Source organism: Mastacembelus armatus, chromosome 7 (genome assembly GCF_900324485.2).
Source record: "Mastacembelus armatus chromosome 7, fMasArm1.2, whole genome shotgun sequence".
Lineage (NCBI taxonomy): Eukaryota > Metazoa > Chordata > Actinopteri > Synbranchiformes > Mastacembelidae > Mastacembelus > Mastacembelus armatus.
In genome coordinates, this window is record NC_046639.1 from 26,156,556 (window position 1) to 26,176,938 (window position 20,383).

The 20,383-nt window shown below is 42.4% G+C and overlaps 1 protein-coding gene across 2 annotated transcripts in view; it reads right to left on the bottom strand.

Annotated features, from left to right (window-relative positions):
* Positions 1 to 17,243, bottom strand: part of LOC113145070 (forkhead box protein J3-like) — a 48,342-nt gene extending 31,099 nt beyond the window's left edge. For both annotated transcript variants that reach the window (XM_026331410.1, XM_026331409.1), the window contains exons 1-3: positions 16,988 to 17,243; positions 9,433 to 9,556; positions 8,696 to 9,169 (exon numbers count right to left, since the gene is read on the bottom strand). In XM_026331410.1, the coding sequence (XP_026187195.1) occupies positions 8,696 to 9,055 (360 nt within the window). In that variant the 5' untranslated portion in view covers positions 9,056 to 9,169; positions 9,433 to 9,556; positions 16,988 to 17,243. The remainder of the gene's footprint in view (positions 1 to 8,695; positions 9,170 to 9,432; positions 9,557 to 16,987) is intronic.
* Positions 17,244 to 20,383: the final 3,140 nt, after the last annotated feature.

Consider the following 20,383-nt stretch of genomic DNA (forward strand, 5'->3'; position numbering starts at 1 on the left):
TGCACAGCCACACAGCATTATTCAGGAGAGCCTCTGCCATGCCCTTTAGAATGAATGTAATGTGGAGTCACAGAGGCAGTCCACGTGCACCCACAGACAAGAGAACAAGAAATAAATAGAGAAACAGGGAGAGAGAGAAAAGGAAGAAAGATATAGCAGTGGGGTATTTGTAGAGAAGAGCAATGGAGGAGACTTTATTAACTTTCAGCTGAACCCAGTGCAGAAAGAGAGAGAAAATGTGGTAAAGTTTGAAGGTAAGGCAGAGGATAAGGAGCTGGGGAGAGGGAGGGTGCAAGAGGCACAAAGAAATAAAGAGCTGGAGTCGGTGGGAAGAGGGAATGTGGGGTACATTCACATAAGGACAGGTGTCTTGGATGTGAAAGTCTCCTGGGTTCTGAGCGTCATTGAGACACCTTATTATATCCTGATGGTGACGGAGTGACAGCCGCTCCATGAGAATGCAGGGTTGAATACAAGTCAGTACTTCAAACCCCTTCTAATACATATTCATTTCATTTGATGGACCCGTCCCCCGCCCTCTTCACTGCCTCACTGAAATACTTTACCCAAGTCATCTATAAGATAAAACGTGTGTGTGTGTGTGTGTGACTGTGCAATGTGTGTTTATACTCTGGTGCATGTGCCTGAAAGTGTGTACGTGTGCGGCTGTGTCTATTTCAGCGTTTGCTGCGTTTGCTTGTGTATGCACCTGCACACGAGCGTGTAAACAGGCAGGTCTTCGTGCACACGGGCAGGTGAGAGGAGTTTTGTACACACCTGTTCAGCTGTGTGAAGATACACGTATATACTCAGGCCTCACCTGCTCACAGACATGTTGGCGTGATGGACAGAGAACGTGTGGCATTGCAGATTAGTCGGGACGGGCTGCTGCTGTCTCTGGGTATCTAACGAGAAGCTCCATTATTTAAAAGGACATGCTAACATGCAGAGAATAATTCCAACCAGCAGGCCCTGCTACATTTAAATGTGTCCTAAACCAGCTGCCCCACACCTCCCAGGCTTGTGACACTTAAAAACAGAGCAGTGTCTACTTGCAAGCCCTTGCCACAGGTTATATATGTGTAGTATTGCGTTTCCAGGGGCCCGGGGTCGGTCGGCTGTAATTACTGCACCGCGCTATGAAACCGTGTGTTTCGACTGCATCCTCACAGGGGAATGTTTGAGCTGAGCCACACTGTTGTGATCCTGCCGGGTTGCAGGGCTGATGCCACTGACCTGACCGACCCCCCTTTAATGTCATGTGCTGTGCTCAGACAACAACACTTGTGCTGGTGAAAGAAGCTGGTTTTACAAGTCCCAGTAGAGTAATAGCTTCTAACTGAACCTCTGTGGTTTAGAGTTTTGTTTCACTCATGTGTTCCCGTTTCCACTTCATGATATCGGCCTTATTTTATATGTATTGATGGATTGAAGCTGTATCTGAGCTGTGCTAAGGAACTGGTACTACCAATGCAATGCAAACATTTCCTGCTGCTGCTGTTTCACAATAAAAGCTCTCCACCAGCAAGACAATGGGATGCAATTATTGAGAAGCGGCTATAGGACATACCCAGGTTCTACCAACAGGAACTTAATGTTTACCACAGTGTTAGCTAAGGTTCATTAGTCACGTCACTCTCCTATAAAAAGTACAGGTCCTGGTGAGCTGCTAAACAAAGAGCCACTGGACACACAATAGGCTCTTAAGTGCAACTCATGCTAAAAAGGCCCTGCAGTTAAACAGCACAGTGAGTGGCATTGTTGGAGCAGTGCTGTGGAAGGTACAAGGAAATGTGACCCAGCAGTTTGACACCCAAACACAAGGTTTTCTACCACTCAGAGATGATTTTACACCTCAGGACAGTTTTCATATCGTTCGACCAATGCAGGATCTTGTTAGAGTCAAGTCTGGTTTATCTGTTTTGGTCCCTCATAACTACTTGCATTTATTTTGTGAGTCTTTATGGCTTCCCGACTTCCAGGTTGGTAATAACACTCTTCACTAACTAGCTGCGATCCTCTCTGCGTATTTTAATATAGTCTTTCAAAAATAACAGACCAAACTAGGTTGCAAGGCTTCAAGAGGTCATGGTGGCGCACAATTCCTGTTGCTGGTTGTGTGGAGCCGAGCGCTGTGGCGAAGTGACAGCTTCTGTCAGCAGCTTTCCGGCAGAGGAGGTGAGCGAGCAGGGAAGGAGGAAGGAGGGGAAGGAGGACAGGCAGGAAGAAGTGCTTTGGGTGCACCCTGCATCCCAATAACGTTTGACAGCCTCTTTTTTTCTGCTGTTGTTCTTGCTTGATGAAATGAAGACAAGTGTACAGTGAGTTTCTGTGCTACAGAGCGGATAGCTGTGTTAAAGCTAATCGGGAAGAGTCCGTAGGCAGAGGTCAAAAGCACAGAGCACCCAGAAGAGCAGCTTGATCAAAAACTACGATGCAAGTCTGCTCAAACACAGGCGGGACTGCGTGAACTTCAAGTTAGGAAGCCAAAGTTTGGTCACCTCTACTCCCTCTATGAGTAAAACGTCAGTAGCTGATCAACTTGTAGAGGCACCGTTTAAATATTTTGGATTCAACTAAACGAACACACTGCTCTCATGCCTCTTCTTCACAGATGTTGTGATTTTCCAACCCAAAGGGGACAGAGAAGACGAGATCCAGACAATATTTTCTTGTTTCCAATATTTCAATGTGGACAAAGTTCTCTATAAAAATGGCCTGGAAGTGCTGGCGTGGCAGCAGTTTTTTTTTTTTACATGTAAACCCTTTTCACATTACACCATTTCAGTCTGGACACATTGCAGTCATGGGGCTAGATAACAAGGTGGTTTCATGTAAAAGTGTACACCCAATAATAATGTGCATGTCTGACTGCAGAGGTGTTCAGAGCACACCGCGAAATTGCTACTTCAACTTTGTCAAACCAGACAAAATATCTCCAGTTTCCTCTTTTGTTCTGTGAAATAATCTGATGTTATTTAGGGTCTGACAAAACACAGGCCCACGTCTCTTTGTGGGATTCAAACCCAGGGAATAGCAAATACGATCATTCTGTGGTATAATTGTTGCATTCCTGAGTGCTAGGGAAACCAATCCTAAGCCTATTATTAGCCATATGGAGAGTGCTACAGGCCTGGCTGGGTAGAGAGGAACTGCAGCGCTGGGTGGGTGCCAAATCCTTGAGGAGATGGCAAGAGAAATTCCTCGATTTTAATTAAGAATTTAATACTGAGACTGCTATTAGTGATTAGTATGTAATTAAAAGCTCTAGCGGTGTTTCATATGCAAGTATAATTAATAGCTGCATGTATGTGTGTGTATGTATACTGTATATGCATAAACATACGTACATGCAGCTACGTTCTCCATTTAAAACCAACGGCATTTATTAAAAACTCAAACATGTTGGCTCATAGTTCCCTCACAGTTCACCTTTGACCTTTATCAGGCTGAAGAAGTGAACAGTATTCGTTCCTTATGGGATGTACTTTGTTAAAAATATTTTCCTGTGAAACTGGTTTTGTACTGAGGAAAAATAATTTGCTGTTCATAATAAAAAGATTATTTCAGCAGTATATTTTGTTTATTTATCCCAGGATGTGTTTTCAATCTCCAGCCTTGAAAATGTGTTTTAGACGAGTTTAAATATTATATTAACATTTAAACATGTACGTACGTGTGGGTGAGATTATTGTAATACAGCATTTGACATCATATGGTAGGAGACACAAATTACATTACAGCACAAAAAGCACAACTGTCAACTTTCTCGATCTTTGTGTAACAGCTGAATATGTACTTCACAGGTGAACTGCGATAAGGTTGGTCAGTAATAGGGTTATCCATCCATCCATCCATCCATCCATCCATCCATCCATCCATCCATCCATCCATCCATCCCCCGTCACTCTGCTGCCAGATGACATTGGGCAGGAGGCGGGGTACACCAGGTCACCAGTCTATCACAGGGCTGACACACAGAAACAGACAAACACTCACACCTATGGGCAGGGTGGACCCCTGCCTTTCACCCAGAGAGAGCTGGGATAGGCTCCAGCAGATCCCTGGGACCCTGGTTAGGACTAAGGGGGTACAGATGATGGCTGGATGCCTATAAATTTGTAAATAATATGTTCTAACATTGTTGTAGCAGCGTTACTTACTAACATTTTCAAGAACATACACATCTGGACAGCAGGGTGGTCCCAAAATGATGTGACCTGGGAATGTTGAGGCCCGTGTTATTTAGTGACAAGGGGACACATACACTAACAGGGGTGAGACATCTCTTAACGCTTAACAAAAAGCAAACTTACACAGACACACGCACAAGTAAAAAACACATCTGGCCTCGCACACACACATAAACACACCTCCATGTACGCAGATCCACACACATGTACATCAGCACTATACGCTGTAGATGTAGGGACACACACTCTGCACAAGGTGTTTTCTACAGTTCTTATAGAGGCTGAATCACAGCTGATAGTTCAACACAACACACAGTTAGAATTTCACCAGTGCTCAGGAGCTTCAGCGCGGCTGCAGCCACATAATGACTCCCATCGGCCAATGACAACAGCCTTCCACCACACACGTAAGTACACTTGACACGATAGTGAAGGTCGGTGCCTTCACTGCGCTCAGACACAGATCTCCCACAGAGCAGGCCAGAGAGGTTGGAAGCCAGAATAATGGGCCAGCGTTGATTCATGTCAGGTGATTGTCTATGACATGTGGTGTGCAGCCAAAGGCCAAAGGCCGTAGCAGTAGTGCTGCCCTTTACAACGTCACATTAGGCCTCTGTAATTCTCAGGCAATTAGACTGGTTTCATGGCCACTAGCCCGGGGCGACGGGGGTCGCAAGAGACCAGGTCAGTCAGCACAGACTGCAACAAGACATTTGGTGAAGGTACAAGTTAAGGCTGCCCTTCTCAAGAGACCTTCACATTTCAATAATAGTGTAATGGTGCAATGAGCTTTCAATAACCAGCATCTCTCATGATTATATTTAGCATGAACAGAACAAAGCAGCATAGAATACACATTAATATTTACATTCCACTGAATTGTTAAAAATGTTGAAATTGGTTGTTTTTCATATAATCGTTTGTGAAGCTGAGACTTTGACATTTTCATTTGATAAATTACTTTTTTAAGATTATTATTAATCCATGTCCTGTCAATTAAATAATTGACTTAAGAGAATAAAACTAGAGGACAGAAAACAACATATTTGCCAAGGTGAAAAACATTAAATCACCATAAAATGAGCACAAAGACAACATATAGAAGAACAAAGTGCAATATAAAACACTGAAACAGCGTAAAAGGAAGGCTAATTAAGCTAAAACATAAAACAAAGAATATTGTAATGCAGGTGTTGAAGGTCAGCTTTTACAGTTCAAATCCTCATTGCACTTAAAAATAAAAAAAAAAAGCATTAGTGCAACACCAAAAGTGATTTCATTACAGACAACTCACTCTTACAAACTGACAAATAAGAGCCAAAAAGAAAAACCCCTGTATGACTTCGGTACCCCACTGTGTAGTCATTAGGAGCTGTGATAAAGGTGGACCCTGGAGTGCAGGGACACGTGGGTGTGAAATGGCGGTAAGGGGGCTGCAGAGGGCATGGGAAAGTAGAGTGGTACACAGAAAGTGGGAGAGGTCAGTAAACATGACATCAAGGGCACAATGCTATTCCAAAGACAGAAATTAATGCTACAGTGACAGTGCAGCCCGATGCAAAGCTGTTTGCTTTTCACTTCAGTGTATCTCCACTCCACTGTCTTTAAAAACAAAAATGCTGTGTGCACATTACTGATTAATTCAGAAGTGACGTCCGTAAACAAATGGCTCATGGATCCGTGCGCTGTTTAATTCTGAGACTCTAAACTTCTCGGACTTTCGGTCTAAGCTTCTCATCATTACTCCTCAGATGACACGTGCTCTCAATATTCATTCCCAGGTAAAACTCAAATCCCTCATGACCTTGGAAAGCTACACGATTATAACATGCATGACTATTTGATGCAGCTGAAAGTGTGTATGCATGCACGTGTGTGTCTGCATTTGTGTGTAGAGGCAACACATGCAGTAAGTTTGTAATGTTCAACCAGTGTGATTTCTAAGGATAGAAGACCCTGTATGAATGTGTGTGTGTGTGTGTGTGTGTGTGTGTGTGTGTGGGGAGTGTGTGTAACTGTGTGTTGTCCTGGTTTCAACTCTGCTGTTCCTGCACTCTCACATTATCATACAGAGCAGACGGAGTGCGTGTGCTGGGTAGTAAAACTCTCCTCTGCTCTCTGACAGTCTCCTCTCTCTTCTCCCCCCATATCCTCTCCTGCTGAGCTCCCCGTGTGTAATCTGTAGACTGCACACGTACACCGCCTACCTGAGTGGGAGTCTCTCTGTGGGTGTACAAGCTTGTGCATGTGTGCGCGCACGCATCTGTGGCAGAGGGTGAAGGAGACGGCACGGCGGACCATGTATGAGGCATTTTCTGAAAGCTCGACCGTTCGCTCCGAGTCGGTATGTTCAGAAAACATGCGCTTCAAACTGTGCACTTGCAACATGTGTACGTGTGAGTCAACAATGTCTGAAGAACATGGCAGCCAGACAGTCTCTGCGTCTGCGTCCCACTGTGAACAGCTGACAGCAATCACCTGAACTAGAATGAAGCAGACTTATGTAATTTTCTGCATGTCTTGCATGCAGTGTTTTCTCAAATATTAACAACAGCAGTGTCACTAGTGTCTCACCTTGAAACGCTGCAAAGTGCTTAACTTCTTACTTTGCATGCGTCTAAAATGTCAGTTCATACACAGAAATGTTTAACTGTGCTAATAACCCCAATAGGAAAAAAAAGGCGAACTGAATTTGTTTATTGTTTGATTATCTCAGTTTTTTAAGTTTTGCACACTAAAAACAAGATATCGTGTTAGTTACCGTTGCACCGACCAATAAAGAATATTGTGCGTCGCTTACGTGAACCTGACACAGGTGGAAAACAACACAACTCGAGGGTATGTATGTCACAACAGACTCTCCGCACTGATATCATGGACAAATGCCACAACATGTAAAAATGAAACCACAGCAGCATCAGTATAGTGTTTTAATGGTGCTGCTAGAATGCAGCCACACACACAAATCAATGAATCTAGAAAGGTAATTATCCGATACTAAAAACACGCTGGCAACCAAACACAACCAGCAAAAGCCTGACTGTTCTCAATAACCCTTATTCTCTCTTTCTCAGAACAGAAAACTAATTGATTGAATCCTACAGCAGGTAAGAAGCTGTGCCAACACAACCTGGCTTGTATCATAACCTTTTTGTCTCCATTTCTGGCATGCATCTCCGCTCAGCGAATGGTGTGTTGAAGATTATAGACAGGGAACAAACACAGGTTCGTGAAAGGGAAAGAAAAAGAGACAGTGACTAAGAGAGTGAAGGAGAGCGAGAGAGGGGGGGGGGGTGCTGGTATAGTGCAAGTGCTTGGGAGATGAAGATAGGAAGTGAAAGAGAGAGAGAAATAATGAGAGAAGAAGAAAAATGTTCCCACTCTCAGAGAGATGAATTGGTTGATAGTTTGCAGAAAGCCTTTTCAATGTGTCAGTGGAAGGACTATATCCATCCCCTTCTTCACTAATAAGGTAGAGAATCCCCAAGACACAACTGTAGGGATCTATTCATTTGTTTCCAATAACACAGCCACCTTTCTGCTCATATTAGCCAGGATTTGCATAGCTACATTTACATAAGGATTTAATAATATCGTCTGAATGAGACGAATTGCACCTGTCAATCACTCCTGGTTTTCTAAAAGGTTTCTGTGCTCTCCAAGGCAACGACTGAGCACGAGCACTAGTGCTGGGGCTTGATAGTCTTCTATCAAATCTGAATCTGGCATCAAATAAGATTTTTTTTTTTTTAAATCCCTTGTCAAATCTAGATTTTGCCCCTAACATTTGTAATTTACCTAACCTCGAAGATCCAACTGTGATCTGTAATCACTTCTTGTTGAATGGAAAAGCAGAAGCACTACTGCTGCCGTTCACTACAAATTAAGAGTCCTACTTTCACCTCCTGCATGAACAACAGTTCCAACGATTTTGAGACACTTAATAGTGTAAGCATAAACCTTTGCATGGAAGACTCCATCCATCCATCCATCATCATCTATACCCACTTATTCCTAACCAGGGTCACATCTCGATATTAGACCCACAGACCCGGGTTCCATGTCAGTATAATGAGACTCTACCAGACCTGATTAGACTGAGTATGATTTGAAATCGGGTCAACTCGGGTCCTGGGTCAAGTGTGTTTCTCAGAACCAGACCCAACTCCCTGTTAGTCCTGCAACGTTTCACAGCACAGTTGTGATCACTGTGGTGGAGAGCTGCTGTTTCTTTTCCTAAGTCACCTGAGTTAGAGGATGTTCATTAGCTCCAGGTGATACAGTTTGTTGGCTGAAATATATGTGATTAAAAAATGAAAATTAAAGTGTGGAGTTTAGAACTGGCCAAAAAAGGAGACGCCTGCAGCCTGAATGTTTTACACTTTGCTCTTTCCTCCTAACATACAATAATGAGGATTTGTCAATATGACAGCCCTAGCTTAGTGCTCAGACATTTGTTATCTTTTGTTAGATAAAAACCAAAAGAGCAAGACCTGTCCTACCTTCCAGCCGCTGCCTGCCTCTCGGTAGTAGGGGAAGTTGTCACAGATCCATTGGTAGATCTCACTGAGGGTCATCCGTTTGCGCGGTGAGCCGTTGATGGCAAAGGTGATGAGACTGGCGTAGCTGTAGGGCGGTTTACCATCTCTGTGTTGAAGAGCTTCCTCCTGGTCCAGCGTCGTCCCCGGATCCAAATGGGCAATTTTTTTGCTAGGCATGTGCATGTGATGGTGACTGTGGTGGTGGTGTCCGTGGTGGTGGCCGTGGTGGTGAGCTGTGTCTGTCTTCTGGATGGCTGCCCTCATACTGAGCTGGGGCAACCAGTCCATTGATGTCAGGCTACTCTCCAGTTCAGAGGTCATGGTGCGTGTCGGTTGAGGGGTCAAAAGGGAAGGCCGAGAGATTCAGCGATGTGTGTACGTAGGATTTCCTGTTGGCTCACTGAATGGGAGCTGTGCTGCAGCTTTGGCTCAAGTCTGGAAGAGCAGAAGGTTTGCTTACTATGCATATTCATCTCGTTTAACTGGAGCAGAAGCACAGTCGGCAGAGACGGAGATCTTAACATTGTTTTCCACATACAATGCAGGTTTGTTTCATGGAAATTGAATATTTGTGCATGTTCATTACTTGGTCTTTAGCACTGCACATAAATGTCATTTGCAGGTCTCCCCAGTAAGTTGTATTTCATTACTCACACATTAAGAAACAAACAGTATGGGCGACAAGGTATGTGTCTTACTCTTCCCAGTTGTTTCCATCTTTCTTTGGGCCAAAGCATCTGGGGAAGTCACCAAAGTGAAAGGTAGAGTCCTTCCCTCATGCATGTTCACAGGTTCTTCATTTAGCCACTGCAATAGTCGCTGCTGCAACACACAAACACAAAACCACACAAGACAGTGAGCTTGCTCTGCCAGACAGCCTTCATAAGATATTAATATCGCACAACCGCTCAACTGGCCTCGGCATCTGTCCAACCAGATTAAAACTCTTCTCTCGTTTGCTGTCTGTGTTCTGTCTATCTGTATTGCCTCTCACTCCCGTTCTCTCCAAAGTGGAAATGGCAATTGGATCTGCAGAGTGACTAAAAGCTGGGGAATTGTTTTCACAAGTGCCTGCCAAATGGGGGAACAGCTCGGGAGGAATTCCAACCCTCTAGAGGAGCTGAAAGGCTCGTCCTCTTTCCCTCTCAGTGTAACCCCCCCCACACAATGTTTCCATTCTCTGACTCTTGACGTGCCTCACTCTACTGTCAAGTCCATGCTCCCCCCATCCCCAGCATCTGAGCTACTTCTCAGACAGAGGCAATTCAAAAAAAAAAAAAAAAACTCAAGACGGCTCACTATTTTAATTTGACAGCTATTTTTAGAGCAGTTCTCTTTAGAGAACCTTTTCTGTTGTTGATAGTGTGGGCTTTCTGCAGATAGTTTTTGAATTATTCAGGACGAAACAAAGGCAATTATTTGGTACACGCGAGAGAAATTACTCACCAATTGTTCTCTGCTTCAGTCAGTCACAGATCATTCATAGATTTGTCACTACATGACTGAGAATGTCATGTAACTGTTACTCATCGCTGGAGAGAAGACGTCGGATTCATACCACACTCTGATTCAGCAAAGAAAATTGCCTTTGTTTACTGCCTGGTGCTATTGGAAGACAAACGTCCAATTTTCTAGGAAATGCAGGTAAACCTGTGTGTTTTGTGAGAGAGAGAGAGTGTGGGCTATTGTTAGTGAGTAGTTAACAGTGCCTAGTCAGTTCCAGCCTCCCATCGATATGAAATCTCCATCTAAACACTCATCTACCATGACACCCATGCAGTAACCTTCATATGTCCTTGAACCACAAAGAGCCTATTGGCTCACGCAGTTTCCATTCATGCTCACTGTATATTATCAAGGTAGGAAGACTTCAATAAGCCTGCCTACCTCTCTCTCTCTCTTTTAGCACCAATCCCCTTAGAGAGTCCAATACACCACGACGAAGAGGAGGACGAGACCGACTCAGCTCCCGCAAAAACCTCGCTTAATTACAAGTAGAAAAAACAAATGTTTAGCAGTAGGCTCATGAAGCCAAACAAGCCAAGCAGTGGGATTAGCTAAAGGAGATACTAACCAAGAGATGAAATATCCCCGGTGAGGCCTCTTGCACAACACCACCCCCATCTCCTTCTCAAGGCCCTGCCACTGTGGGAGATGCCATAGCCAACCTCGCTCTTCCAAATCCCAGAAAGCCAACTTAATTAGTGCGCCTTTTTATTTATTTATTTATTTTTTTGCTTAAGGGAAGGTAGCATTGCTAGTTGTAGTAGTGGTGGGTAGGTGGGGAGGGTGGGTGGTGACACACAAGACACAGAACAACCAAGTACTTATTTTCCCCTCATTAAAAGGAGGCGCAAGCTGCAAATCAGCCTGCCACAAGCCCCGACCTGCTGTGCTGCTGCGGCTGTTGTTGTTGAGAAGTTTGGGAGCGTAGGCTGGCTGCATGGTGGCACAGTGCAGCCTGGTGAGGATGATGAGCAATAGAAGAGGACAGAGAGAGAAGAGTAGGGGCATAACTCGGCTTCTGGGCAGATGGGCCATACTGGGCGTGACGCAACCAATTACCTAATCGACTCAGTCAACTGGTCCCACAGTGACTGGGCTAACCTCAGAAATGGGTTCCTTTTGTTTCTGATATCGGCCGCGTTCCACATCAGCCTCAGAGGTCTGTGTGGTATCAGGGGAGGAAAATGCTTCCTGTGCTGAAGGCAGCTTAGAGTATATCTCTGTTCAACTTTGGGAAATCAGTTCTCTATGCATGGCATAATATTGTATTGTATGCACAGATGCTGCAGTGCTGAAGACTTTACTTCACTACACGCAATTTTTACATCTCAGGTAATTGTTCATGATTATGTGAGTGTACTGAACCAGCAATACATGCACTGTAACTTAAAGTGAGAGAGAAAACTAGCCCTTCTTTGTACTTTGGTATTTTTGATGTTTATTCATTTCACACTCCGCTTACTACTCTTATATATAGATGCAGATTATTACATCACATTCAGATCCTTCAGTATCTGCCCATAATATCATTAGAGAACACTTTCAGTGACCTCTGCAGCAGTAAAGAATAGAAAAGACTGTTCAGTATCATGGTTAGCCCCCGAAAATATTGTGTTGAGCATCTTCCTTTAAATAAGAAATCAAATTGGTAAAAACTGCAAAATGGACCAAAGGTATGTTCATTTTTTAAACATTTATGAAACACTTATTGATTATTGTGAAAGCTATTAAATATCTAGATAGAACAAATTAAAAGCAAGAAACAAAAGTCAATGTTCTGTGAAACAATAAAAACAACATGGATCAAATGTCATTCACTCTGAAATTAACTGCATTATTAGACAGAAAAAACTGTCCAGAAATTATATATCTAATTATAATTCTGAAAACTGCCCCCGTTTCAGGACAGGAGCAAACGGACTGTAATGCAATGACTGTGGCCCATGCAGTAATTCAACCAACACAGTTCCTGCACGCACATAAAAACCCCAGAAGATTCGACCGTGTCCGTGATCAGGAAATATCAGAACCTTTACCAACCAAGCGCATTTCAAAGCGCTGTAGCTGAATAGGAAATAAAGGTGGTGAAGGGGGGGTATTCTGGCAGCTGATCACGCAGAAAAGCAGAGTTTGATTAAATAGTTTCAATACTTACAATTTGAATGTGCATGGGAACATACATTTAAGAAACAGACCTTAGTGGGTATCAAAAGAGGTTCAAAGTCTGGCAGAAAGGAAATGTGGCATTTCAGGTTTTCGTCTTTTACCCGAAGAAGGTTAACTTCGTTGACTTCAAAGTTGTGAGATATTAGTTGGCACTTACAGAAAAGTTTGCAAGCATTAACGTAAAAACATGAGCAAGGATTTGGACGTTCATGAACAAGAAATCTTTCTCCTTCAAAAAATTTAAATACATCACTCTTCGTGCTGTGTGTGCAGCTTTCATGACTGGGAACATTGTCCCCTTAAAAGAGTTGAGGGTCTGTGTGTGATTGAATGTATTCACCCATTAGACTTTGTAGCTGTGATGCACTCACTCAGCTGTATGCATCACTAACAGCTAACAGTCCCCCGCTGCTAGCAGGCTTTTAGACTGAGAGAGGCTTTACAGTTCTGCATTTTAATAGAGAACTTTGAATGGAGGGACGGGGGATGGCTGAGAGAAGGAGGGGAGGGAACCAAAGGAAAGAGGCATCAAAATATTTTCAGAGGAAAATGAAGTAATGACAAAATACCCACCCGGAGCGCGCCGAGCAGACGGGGTTTCTGGGAAGGACTGCCTTGGCAAGACTAAGGCTAATGTGTCAAAAGCACGCCTGTAGGCATACTGAGCGCTGTCATGTTTAGAAGTGTGGGCCATTCAAAGGAAGGAGGAAAAGGTCCAAAAAGCAGTATTGAATGTCTTAATTACTTTCTGATTCAGCGCCAGAAAACATACCTCTGAAAAGGTTCAATTATAAGATATCAAGGCAAATCAGCTGCCCTTATGGTGGATGCTTGCTCATCTCTCAATGTAGCTGGGTTAAGCAATTATCGTTTGATACTGTCTACTTATTCTCAAAGGAGACCTGGAGAGGCATTGATGTAATGCACCGTTTCAAACTGAGATACAATTTGTGACTTTGGTCCTTAAATCGAGTGGTCAGGCAAACAAATGCCTGAAAAGAAAAATAAGAAAAAAGTAATAAAAAAAGAGCACAATAATTTATCCATGACAGAACAACACTTTCATCAGCGGTTTCTGAGAAATGCTGACTGGCTCATGTCAAGCAATTCAGCCCAGCGCCATCTCACCTGAAACAGAACATACTCAATCTCATCATTTTTCTCAAGTCTGAAAGAAAATCTGATTGAAAGAAGGCAAGAAAATCAGTAGGTTCCACTGATTCCCTGAAGGCCTAGAATAAAATATTTAACTTGCTAAGCCCACACAGAACATAACACCTGAAAACATCTGCCAAGGTAGAGGGAGTTAGCGACCCAGAAGACTTACCACTGCCGACAAATTCCAGATTCTGACAACGAAGAAGTTAAAAAGGCATATTTTGTCATAAATAAAACATAGGAGTGCAGCATTACGGCAAACTCCCCGAACAAAGAGTCCCAGGAGAGAGATGGGATGCTGTTTGTGAACTCATGCTTTGCACAGCAAAGGGGACTATAGCACTGCGTCACCACGACTCAAACTACATTCCCACATCCAACCCTATTCAGCGAGGACTAGTCCTCTTTAAAAATTCATTAATTTACAGCAAAAATAGATTAAAGCGCCCAACTGCACCAACCTAAAAAGTTTGGCTTGTGAATAGCATTAATAATGGAAGCGAGCATCCAAAACCTAGAGGCCCTGGCTCAGAGGCATGGCTTAGGTTTTGTTGCGCTTTATAATGGAGGGTAATTTACATTTTTTAGAAGTATTACAGCTTTTTGATGCTTGTTTATAATTACATTGTTTTCCATGCAAATTGACTAACAATTGTTACTCATTAAAACATAACAAGTAGAGCACAAGAACACTTTCAGCTTGTATAAATCCCAGACTTTACTTGGGGTTCACAATGGAAGCTCTGCACTGAACTCCTGTCGCTGGCGGCACCACAGCTGAGTTCAACCCTAATGACAGCCCTTTAAAAGTGATCATCCCCCATCTTATCTTTTACATCTTTCTCTTTTAAATCATTACTATGCTTTCCTAACAGAATCAAAGAGGGTTTTGACAAGATAAAAGGATTTGCTGCATTTGAATTCAAATTATGTGTATTTTCCTGAGGACAAGACAAAAATCACACAGAACTTAAAGGTCCTTGCAAAGAGTGGAAATCTTCTCTAATGCATTTATTTCACCCTCCCAGCTTGATGGCAGAGGAGTTTGCTGCGTGGTCCAATACACAGGTAAACGCATATCTGAGGAACATGTAGTTGCATATTGTGTACATATACATTATAGTACATTTTGTGCATATACACATAATAATCCAAGGATGACAGGTTGCACGTTAACTCACTGCTAGTTAAGGGTCTTTTCAATGATCGCTTTGTCTGAGTGCTGATTTAAAGAGCTCATCATTTCTATGACCTGATGTAATTAAAATGACCCAGTGACCTTAACACTGTATCGCTACGATAATTACCGAGGCACATTAGACAGTTTCTACCTGAAGTAAGTGAGACGTCCTCCTCTCCACCGTTACGAGATGCCGTCTAACTACTTTGCAGCGAGGCAGTTTGCCTACAGTTGCTATAGCAGACGCCTTCATGGTAAAGAGCAGCTCCCAGGCATCAGGCCATGCAGCTGAAGAGCGTGGGTGCCGGTGTTTGCTAAAAGCACCTTTGTATTTTACATGTTTTTCATTAAGTAAACACATCATTCCAAGGTTAAATCAGATTCTGTGTGTGTGCAGCAATATGAAAAGGTGAGCCCACAGTGTTTACAATGGGCCGGTGCTGTGGTTAAGGCATCAAACGTCGTCCTCCTCACAGCATGTGAAAGACTTGAGGCATATGAATGACACACACCAACATTAATCACTGAAATGAACTCAGTCTGAATACTGCACACACACGCACGCACGCGCGCACACACACACACACACACACACACACACACACACACCAGAATTCTGCGACTGTATTTCAATTCTGTATGTACAGAAAAATGATCTGCTTAGCAAAACACATTTTTGTGATTAGTTCTGTCTTAACTGCATCGTGTTTTAATTGGGTGGCAAATAATTCTTGGCAGACACCGAGATGAACTGACTCTCTGCCCAACCTTTACTTACGAAGTCACACAAAAAGAATAATGAATATTCAGGGAGACAACATAAAGTCGTGAAAGCTTTGACTGATTTACATACTGGCATATGGAGTTCATGTTTATCAAAGAAACTGAAACACATATAGTATAACCACAAATAGCCCTTAATTTAACTTTCAAAAAGTCATTACTTCACTCATTTCTTAGTATTGCATTTGCTGACATTGACGATAATTACAACGACCTTTCCGATGCTAAAACACAAATCAGTAAAACATGATGAGGGTTCCTTCTCTTTCACGTTTCAAGCCATTCTGCATAACGTTTTAATGAGGCATTTAGGGGTCTATGAGTGATCTACTGAGAAAGTCTACAATGGCAATCAGCAGTGAGTGTGGCAGCTGTTCAGCAATTAAAAAGCCAAATTACCCTCAATCAACACCATTTACAAGCTCAAGTAAATCTCAGGGCAAATAATGATGAGAGAAATCTGTTCAGACAGCTCTCATCTTGATAGGAATTAGAGGCGCATCCAAATCAGAAGCAGGGTACTCTTTCTCAGTCTGTTGCACACACACACGCACGCACACACACACACACACACACACACACACACACACACACACACCTCCCTGAGTGTATGTGCATGTTTTTGAAAGAGATTAAATGGCATATTGTTGGCCAGCTCTACACATTGAAGTATGGTGAGAGATGATTCCTTCACAGTGTCAGTTGGCCATTGTCCGTGCTGAGGTTATGTTACACTGTACTGGTCCATTTGAGACAAACTATGGGAAAGAAAACAGAAATCCATAGTTTGTGACTATTCCTGTTAAAACGACTCACCTGATCTGCTTTAAGCAACTGTGTTGTTGTAATATCTGATGTGAAACACACAAGTGTGTGTGTGTGTGTGTGTGTGTGTGTGTGTGTGGTATAGGAGCCTGAGTGGTTACCATACATCCATACAGTGCACGCACAATCAGACTCCATGTACAAGGCATGTTCATCAATAGACCAAACTGTTTCCTGCTTCTAACCCTAACCCTGCAATAATCAAAAGCAGCGTTTTAAATAAATGCACCAGCCTGAAGAGGATTTTCCATGAAAACGCGTTGCAGCCAGCAGGGACACATGACAAGTCAAGCTCCAAGCTTTTCCTGTCACCACTTCAAAAGTCTTCAGCTGTTCTCTGCATATTTGCGCCTTAGATGCAACTCAGGCGACTGTTTTTAGGAAACACCAGCTCCTTCAGAGCCTCTCACCAGACTGCGAAACTAAGGCTGTAAACTTATGGAAGTTGACTTTATCTGTGCAGGATAAAGACAAATGCTGCCAGGTCTGTTTGCGTGCACACGGTGACAGGCAGCCAACTTGCCAGAGCCTGTCATTAAGTCAAACCACTGGCTCTCGGCGTCTTTTCCGGGGAATCTTTGTTTGTCACAAACCTCCAGACTGACAGTCAAAGATTTTCTGCACAGACTACTCACCGTCGTGGAAGACGAACCGGCTCAATTTCGGGGGGACTCTGGTCCAGGAGCTCCAGACGCCTGTTCTGCACTTGAAAATCCCCCTCGAAGACAAAAGCTCCAGCGGTGCTTTGACGCTGCCCCCGGTCCGCATGCACGATGCTCTGCAGGCGTCAGACTGACCGCAGCTGTGGTCGTTTGACAGTCCTGACAGCCGGACTCGACCCTGCTATTCGCATTTGCGCTCACAACACGAAGATCCCGGGTCCCTCTTCGCTGAGCTCTGCCTGCTAAACCACCGGAACTACTTCCAACGCCAGCCGGAGCACGTTGAAGATAAATTCATGCACCACAATAGGAAAATGCAATCACATCCATTCAACTAGTTCCCAATTTTATATTAATGAAATTTCACTGGGACATCACGTAGACCTACCATAATTAGAATAGCTATAAATACCCAACAAAAACAACGACACTAATAATAATAATAATAATATTAATAATAATAATAATAATAAATTGAATTTGAATCTATTTCATCAAGAGGGATGTGTGATGGACACTTATCTGTTTTATTTAAAAACCAGACACCCCCAAAAAACACTGAATTATTGCACTGACAGAAACATGTCTTCAATAATAATGTTTACACACTATTCAAAGTGCAAGGCAACACTGGCTGCAAACCACTGCATCTATTTGCACCTACCAACATACTGTTCTGTTACACCAACAAACTGATTGCATGGTGGTGCACGCCTGATCTGATATAGTTGAGGTGTTCCTCAGTTAGGCACCCTGCCTCTAATTTGTTGATTAAAACCAGGGTGAAGCCTGATGTGAAGGCACAGCGCACCCACCTGGACACAATGTCAGGCCACCTTCATGAGGCTGACGATTTCAGCCACGGTGCAATGACCTGTCTGTTATTTTTAACAGATTCCTTCCAGTGTCATGTCAGATTATTGCACCAGTACTCATTTTGTTGATGTTTCAGGTATTGGGACTGAACGCAGCTCTCACTCACCTTGCAAATGATTGCTCAAATCAAAAACACTTGGAGGCATATAATGCTAAAACATGAGCTGATCATCATCATCGTCATTGATCATGAACCCCAAAAACACACACACAGTTTCTTCCCTCAGCATACAATGAAAGTTCTTGACTGGGATCATTAACCACTAAACTTAAATTCTGAGAATTTAAAACGCAGTCAGTGAAGTCTTATTTTGTAAACAATAGCTGCTGCAGTGTCACCGTGACCAAGAACTTTCTATCTTACTATCTTATTTTCCTTGTAGTCCAGTAAATATGTGCATGGAAGTGAGAGGTAGGACAGTGGCACAAGGGAGGTTTGAATTTATGTGGATACAGTTTCCTCATAAAGGCTGTGATTTGCCTGTAGGTAGATAAAAATATTAAACATGTCAGAATGTAGAGACAGAGTTGTTATAGTTCCTTTTTCAAAGTTCCCTTTTACTGTGTCATATATCTGGTGAAGCACTTTGTGTTGCCTTTGTTGTTAAACACTATTCAAATAAACTTGCCTTGCTTTGCAGAGCGTACTGTTGTTTTTTATGCTGGCAAGTGGAGCAAATGAAAAGAAGTGGGGATTCAGTTTGCACTGCAAATAGCAGCACAGTTTTGGTCACAAGATTTTCATATCTGAAAATATTCAGCCCCCCTCCATGCACAAATATGTTTTGCTAACTTCAATTAACTGTCTGAGCTTCACTGCGAACAGTGATGTATGTGCAGCTTATGCAACTATTGAAAGGAGAAAGTTTCACAGTTTATAACAAGCATGATTTTGTGACATTACACCACCTCTCATGTACCAGTACCACCAGTAGGCTAACTTACACACGTGATATGGAAATTTAAAAGGCCCCAGTGCATATATTCAATGAATAGATCTGTCAGTTATATGAGACACCTTCTGCCCTTCAGTCAAACTTTTAAAATGAAAAATAATCATATATTTATATAATTTGGGAGCGTCGGGTAGATGTCGGATAATCATGTCAGATACTAATTATTATTGCAGGCAGGGTATTTTAAAGTGTCTTAAACACATCTGGAGGGGATTTCTCCAAACAGCTCTTTAAAAAAATCTTCAAATACATTAGTGATCACTATTCTTATCATTTCTTACCCAACATTTTAACACCACTGTTTAGAATATTTGTTAAGAATTTCTAACAAAGCTCTTGAATGTTTCAAGGATAAATCTTGTCAGAAACAAATTACTGCATATTGAGCACATATTTTTTAAATTGTTTTAAACATGTCTAGAGAAGATTCCTGCAAACATCATTGCTCGACTCAAAAAACCAACAACAACAGAAAAACTTTAAACACATTTCTGATCACTATTCTTATAATATAACACCACTATGTTGAATATTGGGACAAACGATGTCTTTTTCTGTCTGAGCTTGCACATGGACCTATTCTTATACTTTATCAGTGTTTGGCTTAGAAACAACTCAGTGCTGCACTCATCTGGGTGATGTGGGTGGTAGCGATGATTCAAATATTTATCATACAATCTGGAGATTATCAATTATTATTATCATCAGTTTTTATTATTATTATTATTATTATTAGTAGTAGTAGTAGTAGTAGTATTATCCTATTCTTCATGAATACTGGAAGAAACTGTAATAGATTACTGTAATGCTAAGAATGCTCTTAACAACAACAGGTGACTCAAATTATGAAGGAATTTTTTAAAAATCTGCAAGTGCAAACACAAAGCGGCATTTTCCTTTAAAGTTTCAAACATTATAGTATTTTTCAATCATTTTATTAAAGCAAAAGATGAATGAGTGCGTAATTTGGGGATTTATTTGAGCAACTGTTATGAGTCAACCACGAGAGGACGCCCCAGCCTAAGACAATGTTTTTCCGTGGAATAAAACATCTTTTAAATGTCCACTCAGGCAGTTTAATAAATATATATTTAAATATAGGGAATCGTGAATAACCACGTAAAACACCCCGTGATGACCGTAGATGAGTTATATTATTCTGGGGTGTTTTTATATACAGACACTAGTCTATTATGTATTACATAACACAAACCATCAGCTAAATTAAACAGGCTCCACGGTGAGATGCTTATAAAACAGACGCTCTGGCTGCATAATTAACGTTACGCAGACTTTAACAAGGGTTACTACGATTTCTCAGCAAAGCGCTGGTGGTTTTTGTTGTTAACACAAATAACATGGCAGGTTATTGCAGCAGAAAATGTCTGACGACTGTGCGACGTTTATCGAGAGGAATGTGTCTGCCTTCCTGCTCCGTGACGCCGCAGCCCAACTGGCTCTGCCCGGTCTGATCCTGTTGGCGCATGGGAGACGGACGAGACACCCAACTGGCTGTGCAACTTCTTGGTGTAACGCC